This window comes from Triturus cristatus, chromosome 9, assembly GCF_964204655.1.
Source record: "Triturus cristatus chromosome 9, aTriCri1.1, whole genome shotgun sequence".
In the NCBI taxonomy this organism is placed as follows: Eukaryota; Metazoa; Chordata; class Amphibia; order Caudata; family Salamandridae; genus Triturus; species Triturus cristatus.
Window position 1 is genome coordinate 151,972,144 of NC_140592.1, and position 17,435 is coordinate 151,989,578.

Below are 17,435 nucleotides of genomic sequence, written 5' to 3' on the forward strand. Positions count from 1 at the left end.
GAGAAACATATTTTGGATTAAAAATGTCAGCAGTCTATCAGATTCCAATAAGGGTGCATTGACCAGACCCTATTCAATTTTTGCGATTGCATCTCAGTGAATCATCTCTGCTAATTTCAATCGTGTATCGCTGTGCCTCATTATATCACAACAACCAAGCATTCTGGATTTCACTGCACCTTCTAGCCACACTTGATCCAGTGAAGATGACATGGTTGCTTATGCATTTACAATTTACAGAACAGTGTATCTGGATTCTGTTGCAAGTGATATCACGTGCCACATCTGTAGGGGTTGACACTCTGAGCTTACCCTATTAAATGAACTCCCACTGCTTCTTGCCCAGTTGATCCAAGCATAGGATAGTGCATTACTTATGCAACTGCGCATGATGTGTGGGGCGGAGGGTCTACTCTCACTGGTCCATCATTGGATTAAGGATAAACGATTAGCCCTAAGTGGTGCCAAGGGAGTTTTTGCTCACCGGAAGCCCACCTCCACACTATTTGTGGGTACCTTATCTCTGAACTGCTGTCACTCGAGAGCCTCTGATATTCTACGGCTGAGTCGTAGTGAATGCTGAACCACTTTTGCATCCATACACACTCCTGGTAGCCTTGGTCTTTTGCTTTTGTCATACTCCAGCCAAGAATTTACAATCTTTTTACCACAGACTGATTTTTTTTTTTTTTTAATCTTTATCTTGAAAAAGGTAAACTGAATACATCATAATTGGTGAAATTACCATGTCAGGAGTAGGGAATCCCAATTATAAATCTGTATCATCCAAATTCACACCTACAGAGACAGACTGACTATTTTAATGTTTTTGATTCTGACTTACTGGTAAACAAACAATAAAAACTCCAGATTGTCAAGAATGGGACTTCCTGTCTAATCTGTTCTCCACTCTTTGCCAGTGGCGAGACTGTCTCTTCTTTCACGCTGTTAACTAAGCTTTGCGTTCTGGAAAAGAGGATCTGAATTATACATGAAATAGTGTCAACAGTTGCAGCTCTTTCTGTTCTCTCAGGGGGACCAGCACTTGGCCGTGTCAAAAGTGAAGAAGGCCTCAGGGGCGGCTCTAGGCTCATGGTGGCCCTGTGCAGGGTGCGCAGGTAGGGGGCCCCGGAAGAGGGGTCCGGGTGGGGCGGAGCTCAGGAAGGTGTTTTAATAAAACGTCCAGAAAAGGTGTTAGATGACCAGTAACATGGTAACAGAAAAACGACGTTTACTTTTTGAGTGCTCATCACTTGGATACTTTGTTTTAGAATCTGGGTCTCTGGAGGGACCACTTTCAACAAGAAAAACACGTTGTGCGTCCGTAAGAGAGTTCGGCCACAAAGTAGGATCCCTCCAGTCACATAAATCATATTCAGAACACGGGTCTGTTAAATGGTCTTGCTCTTTGGCTTCCTTTTCAATACCAGCATCAACCGTCTGTAAACTCTGAACCTCCTTCAGAATGCCAGATGTTGATGGACCGATGAATGATGTTTCAGTTTCTCTGTCTGAGGGTTTTTTGTAATAATCCTCATCCTGAGTTGGTAATTGCTGCATGTTTGTATCAATTTCAGAGTCACCTTGTTCATTTTCATTGGTCTGCTCATGAGTATCATTCAGCTCATGGATATCATCATTTTTTTGTTCTTCTTTATGGTCGTCAGCGCCTGTTTTACCTAGTGCATCAGTAGTACTCTGGCCAGTGGATTCTCCATCTTAAGGTTTCCCTAGGGTGATAAAGTTCAGGATTGCTCCTTCCTGTGACACTACGAAAGCCTGCTGAGCCACCTTTCTTTCGTTTCGAATAACCAGATTTGTGTACTCTAATTCTCTTCATTTTGCTTGCAATGCAGCGGGCGAGGCTAGCAGTGGGTAAGGAAAAAAAGAAGACAATCAGCAGTGGCGGCTGCTGAAAGATTTTGATGTGTCATTTTTATTTTCTTGGAAAAACAACAGTTGATTGACAGAATGCAGAACAATGTCATACATTCACCCCAGTACAGAGATCTGGGCCTAAATCCATCGTTTTTTTGCTCACCACACCACCCCAGTTCAGACATGGCCATATGCAAATCAGCCTTGACCCTGTGCCTCATGGGAACAGTCCAGCCCGAACTGCCAAGCCATGTCTTCCCTGGACTACACAATGAAGGACCAGCATACCTTAATGAACGAGTGAATTTCCACCAACCTACCAGGAAAATATGTTCCAGGACCATCTCCCTAGCAGCCACCCAATGCAACCGCTGATAAAACAGTGGAGGCCGCTACTTCTCCCACCTGGCAGTGAAGACCTGAAAACCCTCCCCCCTGCACCTCAGAGCCTCACCATCGCTCCAGCAGTTCAGGAAGGACCACAAGACCTCGCTGTTCAACCAACAAGCAGCATGATCCAGCAGCAAGAATCCCACACCACCTCGAGACCCTTATGTGTGAAGCAGCTGAGCTTTACAAACCCTGACTGATTGATAGTAATTACCCTTCCCACTACATGTATGACACATTATGAGGACTAGCCACATATGGAAGGTTTATTTGAAGAGTGTTATAAAACTATAGGTTAGATCATGTGACTTGGCATACAAGGTCTGTTTTCTCAGTCCACTGAGAACAGTAGAGCCTGGAGAATAGTTCATGATCTATTTGGGAAGTGACCTTAGCAGGAAGAGAGTAAGCTACCTTGAAATCATGGCACACAGAGACCTGTCTTAGTACGTCACTAACTGATCCTGAAGACAGCCTACAGGTAACCAAAGACTCGTCCACTTTACCACATTGTCAAAAGACAAAATACAATATATTTAATTAAGGTTTCTTGTATAGTGCCATATTCCAGCAACCAGTTCTGCTCGCTTTCAGAGCACCTATTAAACAAGGATTAATTACAGTGAGTCCTAAGGCTATTAAAAGGCACTAGAGGTTCACTCAAGCAAAATTAATGTGCAAGGAACATCCAGTCAGGAGACAACTTTCACGCAGACGTACGAATCACTAGCACAGCGTACCAACGACCCCATGGGCCGTTGCATAAGCAAGGAAAATGGCCCCTTTGGCTGCTGCTCAGGAAGTAAAATATAGCAATTATCAGGGTTCAATGGGCCCCTGAGGGTTTTGGGTCTCAGTACCACTGTACTTGCTGAACCAATGGTAACTATGCCCCTAGTATGGACAGAGAAGGCTGCTTCACCAATTGCAAACTGAGGACTAGTTAAACTAGTTTTCTCTGCTAGTCACATGACAAGCACTGGAATGTAATCAAAGAAATGATCAAGAAGCCAGTCTCCTACCAAGGTCTCTGCAAAAGGGCATTAGATTGAGTTAACATGGGTAGGCACTGCCATCCTATTCCAGGCGTCCATCCATAGGTGCTTGCATTTCATGTCTGCCTCAACACCATATAAACAGACATAACCAAATGCCAAGTACATTCGAACACTCGATGTTTTAAAAGATTTGTGCAGGCAGATCCACTCATTAGATCACAAGTATCAGCTTCATACTCTGTTTTCATGATTGTTGATAAGTAATTGTAATCATTTTAATGAATCCTTAACATTACGTCTAACACCTCGTACCCTGCTCTCCTCTTCCCCCCAATACGACCGTGCCTCCCAAGTTACACCTCTAAAAGTCACCATGCCTCCCCTCAGCCACAAGTAAACACCGCCCCTGCACTCCTGACTCACATTTCCCTCAACATACAGCGCCGATCTGTACCACTCCCTACCCCTGGCGCACGGTGACAACCTCTCCGACCCGCGCCCTCTCAGAGATGAATCGTGAGAGAGAGGCTCTCTCTCACGATTCATCATGCCCTCCCTTCCCATGACCACCAGAATACCTCCAGCTCGCCACCTCACATGGCTTACCTCCACCCAGACCCAAAGCACACACCATCTACAATAACATCCTCACCCAACCTTCCCCACGCCCCCGGCTCCTCACCCCCACGGGCTGGGATACATTCCTATGCCTGATCTGCCCTCCTCCCCAGGGCTCCCCACACCCTCCTCCAATGGCTCACCTTCCCTCTGGTTCACTCTGCAGTGGCACACGCTGACCTCCTCACTCCCCCTCCCCATGCCCTGACCCTCGGGCTGCTCACCTCGCAGCTGGCACCAAAGGTTGCACACTGGCATGCTATCCTCTGCAAGGCGGCCTTTCTTGCCCAGGGTCTCTAGGCGCGCCGGTGCATGGCCTCGGCCAGTCTCGGTGCTGCTCGCTGCATGCCGGGCACGGGTGCTGCCACCCCTCCTGCCGCCAGTGATGCATGCTGCTTCTGTAACCCCTTCGCTGCAGGACTCGCGGGCACTGCGCATGCGCGCGCATGCGAGCCTCCGGAGGTGCCAGATCTGGACTATTAAAACAAGCTCGATTCTCCTGGAAAAAAAGTTCTAAACAAGCACAAGACCTACCAGAAGAACCCGAAACAAGGCCGACCCCACACAAAGACGAGACTGGGTTAGAAAGGAAAAGAGTATAAGAACTGTGGAAATGTGGATTTTCCTGATCAGTTATGTCCCCTATCTTGGACCCCAACGGTTCTATATGCATGTTACAAGTACATGTATGTTCCCTCCAGTTCCAGTTTCTAAGACGCAAACATATGTGTGTCTACCGTCGACATGTTCTCTGTCAGATCCGCCATCAAAGGGCTGGATATTCGATTCCTAAGTATGAAAGGCCACCGACTTTATATGGCTAAGTTACTTCATTTTTACAGTTCAGGCAAGTAGGCCCGATTCTGTCCTCAAGCCTTTCCCTGCTCTCTGTCTCTGACAGCTTCAGCTTGAGCTCGCATCTGTATCCATGAACTTTGTCCTACTCCCTGTGCAGCTAACGGTGCCTGCCTCGGCCAGTTTTCGCCTGCCTGCCAAGAAGTTGTATTTCACCTTCGAATTATCTATTTTGCTCTCCAGCCGATGCATTCCTGTCTAGTGATTTAGGTAAACATTTCCTTTAGCTCACAAGCAAAGGACTCAGCCTTTCCGTCCTCCTGCAAGTGATTCATAGCCCTGTTGCCATGGAAAGTTTTCTATCCCTCGCATCTCATATAGACACTTAGACGTTTGTGCACGCACACAGTCAGTATAGACTAGATTCTGTTCGAGAGTCCTTCCTTGTGGATAACATAGTTCTTTAAACATAGGATGTTAGATATGATTTGGGATTAGGTTGACTTGACCCCCCAGACTTCTCGTCTCCACATGTAGAGCTAAATGTCAAGTCCCCTTCACCCCCTAGTTGCACGTCAATTACACGTCATGCTGCCGCGCGCGCATCTATGCCAAGTATTATCTTATAGATCCACCTATGTCTGATAATCCTAACCAATCATGTTTCTTTTATTCCTTATTACGCCTAGTTTCGATTACGTACCTGTCATGTCACTCTTCTTATCAAATGTTACGCCTTCTACATTCGTTTCATTGTAATGTACTTATTATAAAAATGCATGTCTGTCAATAAAGTATTGTACTTCACTTCCTGAACCCTCGTGGTGACGGAACCTGAAGGCCGCGACTCGAGTCGGCCATTTTGAATGGAATAAAGCCCATTTAGAAACCTCTTATACCACGGATTCTGCCTCTTGTTATTCTGAGCGATTTTACTATTATTTTAAGATTCCGTATGAAATTCAGTCCGGTAAAGAAGATTTTATTTACCACAGAATGGCGCCCGAACAGGGACACTTTCTCATCTCACGCGCCGGCGGTGCGTTGCAGGCCCGGTCTCCTGCCACAGCTGGACGGACCATAAACGCGTACCAGCAGGATTTCCTGTAAGCTCCCTCCGGTCAAGCGGGGGCGACTGAGGCTGCGATCAACCCAGACGAGGCGGTGAGAAGTGCGAAGTATCCCGACCAGAGCCTAGCTGAGAGAGCAAGATCCGAGGTATACAGAGGCCCACCAGGTCTTTCGAAATCCCGATGTCCAGAGGGTCCGCTGTCCGCAGTTATCGAGTCCTGTCCATTCTCTGAGGCCTTCCGTTTCAAGGAGCTACTCGGTGAGTACCATCGCCGGGGAGGCGTGTTGACGCGCACATAGGTTGTGCCGGTCAAGACGGATTTGGGTACACAAATCCGGTCTGCACTGTTTAGCAGTGTATATGTACTGTTTAGCAGTATATCAAGTATTCCGAAGTATTCAGTTATTGTCAAGAATTCAGCGTGGTGATTAGTTAGGCAGACTGTCATCATTGTCGATCATTGTTACAATGTTTAATGTTTAATGTTTAAAGTGTTCAAAATATTGTAGTATGAATGACTGTTCATTGTTCACTGTTCATTTATTGTGTTTTTCGTATTAAGTGAATTCAAGAGTAAGTATCAGATCAGTTGTCAATATGCCGCTCTTCTCGAAGTTAAGACAGATTACTACCAGAAAAGGGGTGCTTGAAGAAGCAGTTCCTATTCCTCCTAGGGACACTCCAGGGCATTTTATGTACCATAAGCATGGCTTAGATGCCATATTGTTTCTTGATCTATGGGTAGATTATACCAAGGGATTGCCGGAAAGTCAAAGGTGGCCCGCAGCGGGAACCTGGGATGCAGAGTGCATCATGAAAGTGGAGGAAGAGTTATGGAAAAGAAAGGTCAGACAGTCACAGAAAGACGCTGTTGAGTTATGGCGTAAAGAATCTCATAGACGTACAGAAAAAGCACGTAGACAAGAAGAGAGGAGTAAAGAAAGTTCAAATAAAGTTCAAGAAAATCTATTAATTGAGGAAGGTGTCCGAGTGAAATCAGAACAAGTAAATAGACAAAGAAATGCTCTTATGAATGGTATGTATCCCCTTCTAGTCGAAGGACTACCTAAGGCTGTTACAGAGATGCCAAAAGACTTGCCACCCCCATTATTTCCAATTAAGGTACATCAAAAAGGGCATCCCAGAACCGCAGAAGATGTTTTTCTTTCCTCATATCTAGACGATGCAGCTCCCGAGTATGCTAACGCCACACCACATAGACCGTCTGGCGGAGGGGTTCAACGTCAGGATCAGGTATCTGTCCCCGTGCAACAGCAAGTCCCGACACAAGCTTCGGCAAGCACATCTGTTTCCGCATCTGTCTCCGCGGTCGACTCTACAGGGGTATCGACACCCATAGTTGCTGTGTCACGTTCAACGAACCCATTCACACCCGACGCCCCAGATGGGGCCACGGGAGGGGCTAGCAATACCTTCACACCACCTAGAATAAATAAACTTGTTTTTCAAGAGTCAGCACATTCACGTACACCTAAATTCGTAAGTGAACGTACGCTTAAGGAACTCCTTGTAAATTGTAGATATGACCCGGTGGTTGGTAAAGAGGACGAAATGGTCCTGGCATCATTACGTATCAGGCGAGCCGCAGAGTATTTAGCGAGGTTACCAGGGATGATTACGCATCTAGATAGCATATATCATTTTGTTCAAACAGGACGAGATCCAGGATGTATTAACAGAGCTATGGAATTCCAGAAAGTAGAGATACAGGGGGAACTGTTACGTTTCCTCATAAACTGTGTAATCAGAAATCAAGATCGTCCGGGGGTAGACCCGAATGCAATGCTTACTCTTACAAGATGGAGTCAGAATATATCAGAAGGGAGACACGATAAGCAAAATTGTATAATAGCCATGTGCCGAAAAATACGTAAAGAAATAGAGCGTATTCATGAAGAAAGATTGGGAACAGACGAGTTTGAGCAAGATGAAGTGTCCGAATCAGGGAATTCCGCAAGACAGTCAGAGACCATAGCCTATGTAGGCAGAGGAAGATCCTGTGATAATGCTAGATGTTTTTCTGATCCCATACACTCTGTATGCCCAAGTAATAGCAGAACGTATCCGACGCCTGCAATAAATCTGAAGTCTCCTGAACATTCGTTTCAAGCCGCAGATAAGATACCACGAGAACGAAGGGGTTACCACCTCCTCGACTCCCTGGATGAGCAAGAATTAGCCAGATCAGCCGTTCACTGGATTGACAGTCCTGAAAAATACGGTGATGAGACCGTAGCACACACGTTTTTTAATCTCAGTACAGATGAACAACGTTTAGCTGGAATCTATATGATTCAGCAACTCCTCATATTATATAAGAGCCAACATGCTGACCCCGGTCCTTTACCTGATATATTAACGGAACTACTCACGAACAGATGGAGAGGTTCTAGTAACAAGCTAATTAAAGAGATATTAGTGTCACGTAAACAGTATGTCCTTTTTGTAAATACAGATTCTCTCTCCCTGCCCCGCAGAGAAAGAGCACCGTACTATATGGATAGACAAAATACTTTACGAGAAGTGCACCCAATAAAAGGCGAAGACAATGAGTTTCACCGTGTATTTGTTTACACACCCATATCAAAAATGGAATTATTAGAAATGAAGAAAGTAGTACCTAGTCATGACAAAGACCCAGCGGGTTTCCACCGAGAAATTAAAGACATGTTACTAATGGGAGAGTACACCTTTCCTGATATTATGACGATATTAAAGGTGCTTTTGCCTGCTGGCATTTATGAAAAACTGAAAGAAAAAGAGTGGGAAGTAGGAGACCAAAAGATAGACTGGACAGCATTAGCAGAGGAAGAAAGGGCCCGAACTGCAGGTTCAGGGCTCGGGGATAAAGTTAAACTGTTACCAGGTTTACTAGTACAGGTACTGCCACGTTTATTAACTACAAAAAAGGAAGATTGGGGTGCAATCACAGCCTGCAAACAAAAGCAAGATGAAGACACAAGCGATTATTATGCTCGATTTGAAAAATGTTTTGGTATAAATAGTGGTATAAAAGCAAGTAGTGACTCATATCCACATTTATTTGTGACAAAATTGGTGGAAAATGCATTGCCTCCAGTGAAGAATAGAATATTGAAATTCGAGAGTACCTGGCAAAGTAACACTCCGTCGCAAATGCTACAAATGTTACAGTATCATCACAATAGAATTAGGGATGAACAAGAACATGAGCATAGACGCATGAAGGATACAAAAATGAAAATGCTAGTTTCTCAGACAGTACCAGCAGATGGTCACAAAAAGGGTGTGACACATTCTGGTGATTCTGCAGTTCCTGTAAAAGGAACCTGCAATTACTGTAAACAACTAGGCCATTATGTACATGATTGTCCAGTCCTGAAACGTAATATAGCTACAGGTATTGCAAAAGAGAGACCACGATTAGTTAGACAAGATCAGAATGAACAAGGAGCTATGCAGCATGGACAGTCCATGCCAGTTCAGCAACAGGCAATGCCAGCCTCACAGCAACCCATACAGTTTGTGCCAGCTGCACCACCGTTGCCTGCTACTGCCACACAAACCACAACACGACAAATGTATCAGACTGCACAGTATGAATATCCTGAGTATCAGCGTTACGCATGAACAAGCCTAGAGAGGGAAGTTGACTTACCGCTTATCGAGATTCCTGTAGATCAAGAAGGACCTTATGTACATAGTGAATTATTAGGTCAAGATAGAAAATTCTTACTCGATACAGGGGCAAGTCGAACAACTATAAAACGTAGTGAAGTTCCAGGGGCACCCCTCTCAGGCTCTCAAAATGTTTCCCTTGGTTTTTCAGGAAAACCTATTGTTAATGAAGTATCACAGCCTCTACCACTTACGATAGGACCTTTGACACGAACTACAGATTTATTGCTTACTAAATCATGCCCAGAAAATCTGTTAGGAATTAAAACTCTGAAAGCACTAGGAGCCATAATATGTTGTTCTCCGGAAGGAGTAAGGTTGTTTTTACGTGATTTTAAAGGTCACTATGTGTCTAGAGACATGGATCCCCGACTACAGACTTTACCAGTACATCTATGGGCACAAGGCCCTACGGATGTTGGCTGCATGAATATTACACCCTATCGAGTTACATTGAAAGCAGGAGTGGTACTACCACGAATGCGACAATACAAGTTACCGCATGATGCTGTAGTGGCTTTGCTGAAAATCATTGATGAGCTGATTGCCCAGGGAGTAGTTATAGAAACAGACTCCAATATATGTAATTCACCGATAATTCCGATTCTTAAACGAACTGACCCTACTGCCCCACCAGTATACCGATTGGTCATTGATTTGCGTGAACTAAACAAGTGCATTGTACCACAATTTCCTGTGGTCCCTGATATATCATCATTGTTGACAGCAATTGATTCCGAAGCAACATTCTTTACTGTAATCGATCTCAAGAATGCCTTCTTTAGCGTCCCAATAGATCCGGAAAGCCAATACTTGTTCGGATTCAGTTTAAATGGGCGCAGCTTTAAATTCTCACGCGCTCCCCAAGGATTCACAGAAAGCCCCAGCATCTACAGCCAAGCACTGAAACGAGAACTTGACAGTATCCACATGCCAGTCAATACTGCACTGCTTCAATATGTCGATGATCTGCTGATCACCGCAAGAAGCGAGCCAGAATGTGAAAAGGCTTCTCTGACAGTTTTACATTTTCTAGCCGACAAGGGGCACAAGGTGTCTCCTTCTAAGCTGCAATTCTGTGTCCAGCGAGTTATTTATCTTGGTCACTCGCTGTCCAAGGAGGGAAGGCAGCTTACACCAGATCGCATCCAGTTAATTGCTAACATGTCAATACCCCAGACACAAAAGGAGGTGCGAGCTTTCATAGGCCTCACTTCATATTGTAGGCAGTGGATCCCTCAGTACGCATTTCTAGCAAAACCACTCATTCAGTTAACCACACAGGAGGCAGCCACATCGACTGTTCTCCCTTGGACTCAGGAACATACACAAGCTTTTGAAAGCCTAAAGGAAGCTTTATGTCAAGCACCTGTTTTAGCAACGCCATGTTATAGCAAACATTTTACACTCTTTGTTACAGAACGCGAAGGTACTGCCTTGTCAGTACTCACTCAGGATCAAGCAGGATCACGCAAGCCATGTGCTTATTTTTCCAGTACATTAGATCCCGTAGCTCAGGCTTTGCCTGCATGCCTGAAATCAGTGGCAGCGACAGCCTTAGCTATCAGACAAAGCGATGCCATAGTATTAGGACACCCATTGACAGTACAAGTACCACATGCAGTAGAGGTTCTTGTGAACCGAACACAAACACAACACTTGACCATAGCAAGACTTACCGGTTATGAACTGACATTGTTTCAACCACACATAGAGATCCGACGATGTAATACATTGAATCCTGCTACACTATTACCTGTAATTGGAACAGACCCACTAGCTCATGATTGTGTTGAAATCATTGAAATAAAGACGAAACCTAGACAAGACTTGACAGACGTTCCATTGTTAGATCCAGACCTGACGTTGTATGTAGACGGATCGTGCATGAGAGCAAGTACAGGAGACTTAGTGGCCGCGTATGCAGTCACAACAGACACTGAAGTTATTGAGACAAATTGTATAGATACTTTGTCAGCCCAAGCAGCAGAACTTATTGCCCTAACGCAAGCCTGTATTCAAGCCACAAATAAGAAAGTTAATGTATACACTGACTCACGTTATGCATTCGGAGTTGTACACGACTTCGGCGTGCTGTGGCGAGAGAGAGGTTATTTAACCTCCCATGGTGCCCACATTCAGCACGGACCCCTCATTCATGCCTTGTTAGACGCAATACATCTACCCACTGCTATATCGATTATGAAATGTAAAGCACACACGAAGGTTACTGATATCATTTCTCAAGGCAATGATTTAGCTGACAGAACAGCTAAACAGACTGCTCAGAATCGCACATTAGACATGACAAAGCCAATAGTTCAGACACCAACACAGTGCATGACAATTAAGGATCCCGCACTTGACGTAATTGACATACAGACACATGCCACAGCAGAAGAAATAAAGAAGTGGACTGAACTAGGAGGGATCCAGACAGATCAAGGATGGATGACGAAGGAGAAATCTGTATGGTTTCTCCCTGATTCCATGGTTCAAGCCATTATAGCTACAGTTCACAGTCCAGCACATTTAGGAGAGAAGGCTATGCTAGACAGCATTCAGCACATTTGGTTCAATAAACATTTACGAGCAGCAGCTAAACAAAAGGTTCGTACCTGTATGATATGTTGTCAGTTTAATCCAGGAAAGAGTGTTCCCGTAGAGCAGGGTGGATTTCAGCCTCCTGACCATCCTTTTGAAGTCCTCCAGATGGATTATATTCAGATGGAACGTTGTCGAGGATTCAAATATGTTCTCGTAGTTGTCTGCGCTCTCTCCCGTTGGACAGAGGCGTATCCCGTATCAGATTACACTGCCCCGACTACTGCCAAGCAGCTAATTAGAGAATTCTTCCCACGGTACGGTTTACCACGTGTTGTATATTCAGATAACGGTCAGCCTTTCTCATCCGAATTAATGAAACATGTCTCACTCTTGTTGGGATATCAGTGGAAATTCCACTGTGTCCGACACCCCGAGGCAGCAGGTCTCGTGGAACGACATAATCAACTTTTAAAAATCAGATTGTCTAAAATATGTCAGGAAAAGGGTGTGGACTGGATAGTAGCCTTACCAGTTGCGCTATTTTACATGAGGATGGTAGCACACTCTCGAACAGGGCTATCCCCTTATGAGGTGATCTTTGGTAGACCACCGAATATGTGGGGGACGCCTATACCCCGTAAAATAACTGATGTTGACTGTAATATGCTGACAGATTACCTGGCTTCCTTGATGTCTGCACTACAATCTTGTCGTTCACAGATAGTCGCAGCTTTTCCTGACAACACCGAGGTGAAACCTCATGACGTAATTCCCGGCGATTATGTTCTCGTCAGGAATTTTGATCGGAAAACCCAACTGGAGCCAAGGTGGAGGCTTCCTAAGTTGGTCCTGCTGACAACAAGAACAGCTGTGAAGATCGAAGGGAGGAAAGGCTGGGTGCATTCCAGCCATATAAAAACATTTCATGGACTTCCTCCTGACACAAACAGTACTCCCCGTGTGTCTTCCCCCATTGACTCAAAGCTACCTTTGGCTGAGGCCAGTAGCACCGAACTCTATAAACAGAAACTCAGGTCCAGATCTAAACTGTCGGACGATTTGATTGTTTAAGTCCTCTCCAAGGTGAAGCGGTTGAATCTGTCCCGACATGTATCCCTTAGGTCTGAATCATGTAGAGTCCAGAATCATAATGAAACGACATGCTTATTGTAAATTACTGCGTAGCCACTGTATTGTGACTTTATTAATTTTGTTTTTCTTGAGTTTCTTAATAGTTACTGCAAGTATATTGTTGCATATGTATTATCCTGTTTCTAAACGTGCTTTCAATATAACTGGTGAACATTCTTTTAGTGACCTACCCCCACATGAGTTGTCCTATAGACTTGCGCTGCGCAATAACACCTTCATTAGTATGTTACATCATTCCCATCAGACTAGTAATGCGACCAATTGTTGGGTGTGTGGCCGACTTCCTCCCTATCAGAATAACAAAGGAGTTCTGCCTTTCTTTCCACATCCATTCACACACAATGGCTCCTGTGGAGCATGGTTTAGTTTATTAAATTCCATAGACCCAGACACAGCAGTTTATCAACAACATTGGATATGGGGAAATCTGAATCTAGTTTTATTCAAAGTCTGTCACCCTAATAAGGAGGGTCACCCCAGTAGAACAGGAACTGATTTAGAAAATGAAGTGTATAAATTAGGTAATTTTACGCCTAATCTTATGATTTTGAATGTCAAATCCGAAGTTGAACTAATTCTGCCCACTATGTCAGTATTTCCAGTTAAGGGTGAATTATGTGTGAGAAAAGTTGGTTCCATACATATGGGCCATAGTAAATGTGTTACTACAGTAGAATATAGTGATCAAGGTAAATATTCATTTAGAGCTTCTCGCCATTCTTACTTCATATGTGGTCAGACGGCATATATGCGTCTGCCTCTAGATTGGGATGGTACCTGTTACATAGCATTCCTTTTGCCACCTGTTTTCCTAGCTCCCCCTGATTATTATCGAAATGTTCATTTAGTACACAATAGAGAGCGAAGAGATCTCCCAGTTGTCGATTATACTGAGACAGCATGGGACAAGTATGTAGATTTCAATAAAGGTATCTTTCCCTATATAGGTACAATATCAAATAGTAAGCTGATACGCAGACTCACCAAGACTCTTGAAGCTGTAGTAAACGAGACTATAGCCGCCCTAGGCAATCTGACAGAGGAACAATCAGTGATGAGAATTGTTGTTCTCCAGAATCGTCTTGTCCTTGACGTCATCCTGGCCGATAGGGGCGGAGCTTGCAGGGTCATCGGATCCAGCTGCTGCATATTCATACCAGAAAATTCGCCATCTGTATATAAAGCTATAACACGCCTTCATAAGATTGTAAGCCAGATACACGAAAATCCAGGCACTTGGACGTGGTCCGGGTGGTTTTGGAGTGTGATATCAGCCTGGGGATGGAGAGTTTTATCCTTCCTAGGTATTGGCCTTCTTATGCTTTTCAGTTGTTGTTTATGCCTGCAATGTGGACCAGCGATTTGTGGTCTGTGTGCCACATCATGCATCCCATATCACAGGTCTCGTTCAGAATGCCGGAAGAAGAAGGAAGAAGAAATGATGCTCCATGAGCAAATCGATGGAATGATGAAGATTGATGTCTCTTGAAGGGCAAGAAGGGGACAAGGAGGGAATGTGGAAATGTGGATTTTCCTGATCAGTTATGTCCCCTATCTTGGACCCCAACGGTTCTATATGCATGTTACAAGTACATGTATGTTCCCTCCAGTTCCAGTTTCTAAGACGCAAACATATGTGTGTCTACCGTCGACATGTTCTCTGTCAGATCCGCCATCAAAGGGCTGGATATTCGATTCCTAAGTATGAAAGGCCACCGACTTTATATGGCTAAGTTACTTCATTTTTACAGTTCAGGCAAGTAGGCCCGATTCTGTCCTCAAGCCTTTCCCTGCTCTCTGTCTCTGACAGCTTCAGCTTGAGCTCGCATCTGTATCCATGAACTTTGTCCTACTCCCTGTGCAGCTAACGGTGCCTGCCTCGGCCAGTTTTCGCCTGCCTGCCAAGAAGTTGTATTTCACCTTCGAATTATCTATTTTGCTCTCCAGCCGATGCATTCCTGTCTAGTGATTTAGGTAAACATTTCCTTTAGCTCACAAGCAAAGGACTCAGCCTTTCCGTCCTCCTGCAAGTGATTCATAGCCCTGTTGCCATGGAAAGTTTTCTATCCCTCGCATCTCATATAGACACTTAGACGTTTGTGCACGCACACAGTCAGTATAGACTAGATTCTGTTCGAGAGTCCTTCCTTGTGGATAACATAGTTCTTTAAACATAGGATGTTAGATATGATTTGGGATTAGGTTGACTTGACCCCCCAGACTTCTCGTCTCCACATGTAGAGCTAAATGTCAAGTCCCCTTCACCCCCTAGTTGCACGTCAATTACACGTCATGCTGCCGCGCGCGCATCTATGCCAAGTATTATCTTATAGATCCACCTATGTCTGATAATCCTAACCAATCATGTTTCTTTTATTCCTTATTACGCCTAGTTTCGATTACGTACCTGTCATGTCACTCTTCTTATCAAATGTTACGCCTTCTACATTCGTTTCATTGTAATGTACTTATTATAAAAATGCATGTCTGTCAATAAAGTATTGTACTTCACTTCCTGAACCCTCGTGGTGACGGAACCTGAAGGCCGCGACTCGAGTCGGCCATTTTGAATGGAATAAAGCCCATTTAGAAACCTCTTATACCACGGATTCTGCCTCTTGTTATTCTGAGCGATTTTACTATTATTTTAAGATTCCGTATGAAATTCAGTCCGGTAAAGAAGATTTTATTTACCACAGAACAACCATTCAGCGTGCATCACATTGGATTTAGCAAGCCTCAGTCGTTCATGCGCCAAATCCCTGCCAGGGGCCGCCACGAATATGTATTGTATCCGATTCCTCGTGGTGGCCCCTGGGGTTTGGTGGCCCTGTGCAGGTGCACAGCTTGCACATGCCTAAGGCCGCCCCTGAAGGCCTTTAGGGATGGCGGTCCTTCGACTTCCATCATGTCACGATTTAAAGGGAATCCTAAGCCTCGTGTCTTTTAGAAATACAGGCACCGAAAGCCTGCGTGTTCCTGCTGCCTGCCAGAAATAACATAAACTCTGTGTATGCTGATTATTACCTTCTGTATTTGTTTGAGGTTGTTTGTTTTTCTGTTCACTATCAACTGCAGACATCAGCAAAATAACTCTAAGTCAAGCACGTGGCAAAATACCTGGGGCAGATTTAATAGCCCCTTGCGCCACTGTTGCGTCACTTTTACATGGGAAAAGTGACGCAACAGTGGCGCAAGGGGCTTGTAAATCTGCCCCCTGCTCTCTTTCTACCCACAACTCTTACAATACTCAAATGTCTTGTACTTCGGGCATCTTTGTGAAGTGACAAGTGGTGGTTTGTTTTCTGCAGGGGGACGTATATTGTTTATAAGGATGGTGATTATAACAACCCTTCGCTGAAAGAACGAGTGTGGCGCAACAGTGATTTTAATTTCGATCATGTCCTCTCCGCCATGATGGCTCTCTTTACCGTCTCCACCTTCGAGGGCTGGCCCGCGTGAGTAAACAAGTGTTCGACCAGTTGTTTTCTTGTACTATACTACTGCATAAATGTAGCGCATGCGCTTGAACTGTTTTGCTTGAGTTGGAGCGAGTGAAAGTCCCTCTACGGAAACTGCCTCCCGTTAGTTTCTAGCCTGTTTCCAGATGGCTGCCCTCCATTCAGAGGATGCGAAACTCCTTTTTTCAAAAGCACAGAAAGACTTCATGGAACTACAGAGGCTGTGCTCTTACCACTAAATGCACGAAAGTGGAAAGTGCTTTCCAGTGCTTAATTTGTCAAATATTGAGCTCCGCTGCTTAGAAGCCCGCGCCTGGAGCTATTGCATGTGAGCCTGCCGAGTGCTAAGGCGAAGTAGTCCTGAATCCACCTCAGGCCTCCTCAATTCACTGCCAGACACTCACTACCCCTTTATCTCACTCTTGCAGGTTCCTCTTTTCTCACCCTGTTTGTTTTTCCCTCTTTTTCTCCCTCTTATTTCCCTTTGTGTGTTTTTGCCTCTATTGCTCTCCGTAAATGTCAAATTAAGCTCTGGCACTTACACCTTTTAAAGCAAATTAATTAATCTAATAGGTAAGAAGGATTTAGGGAGTTGGTATGCAGAAATGTGTAGCCAGGAGTCGTGGCTCAAGAATGAAGGTTATTTTTTTTATATGCTGTTTTTGCTTTTTAGGTCTGGCTTGGAAACGCATTTATCCACTAACACATTGTCACCAACTCTTACAGCCCTACAGTAATAAACACAATGTGTGCTTGCAGTGCATGTAAACATCATTTGTGTATCTGTGTTTACATGCGTTGGCACCTTAAACTCAAACTCTTTTGCTCGGCAGTTCTTATTCTATT

The 17,435-nt window shown here is 44.5% G+C and overlaps 1 protein-coding gene across 2 annotated transcripts in view; it reads left to right on the forward strand.

Annotated features, from left to right (window-relative positions):
* CACNA1D (calcium voltage-gated channel subunit alpha1 D) overlaps nucleotides 1-17,435 on the forward strand; it is a 1,031,608-nt gene that overhangs the window by 525,448 nt on the left and 488,725 nt on the right. For both annotated transcript variants that reach the window (XM_085624624.1, XM_085624625.1), the window contains exon 26: nucleotides 16,440-16,586. In XM_085624624.1, coding sequence (XP_085480750.1) covers nucleotides 16,440-16,586 — 147 coding nt within the window. The remainder of the gene's footprint in view (nucleotides 1-16,439; nucleotides 16,587-17,435) is intronic.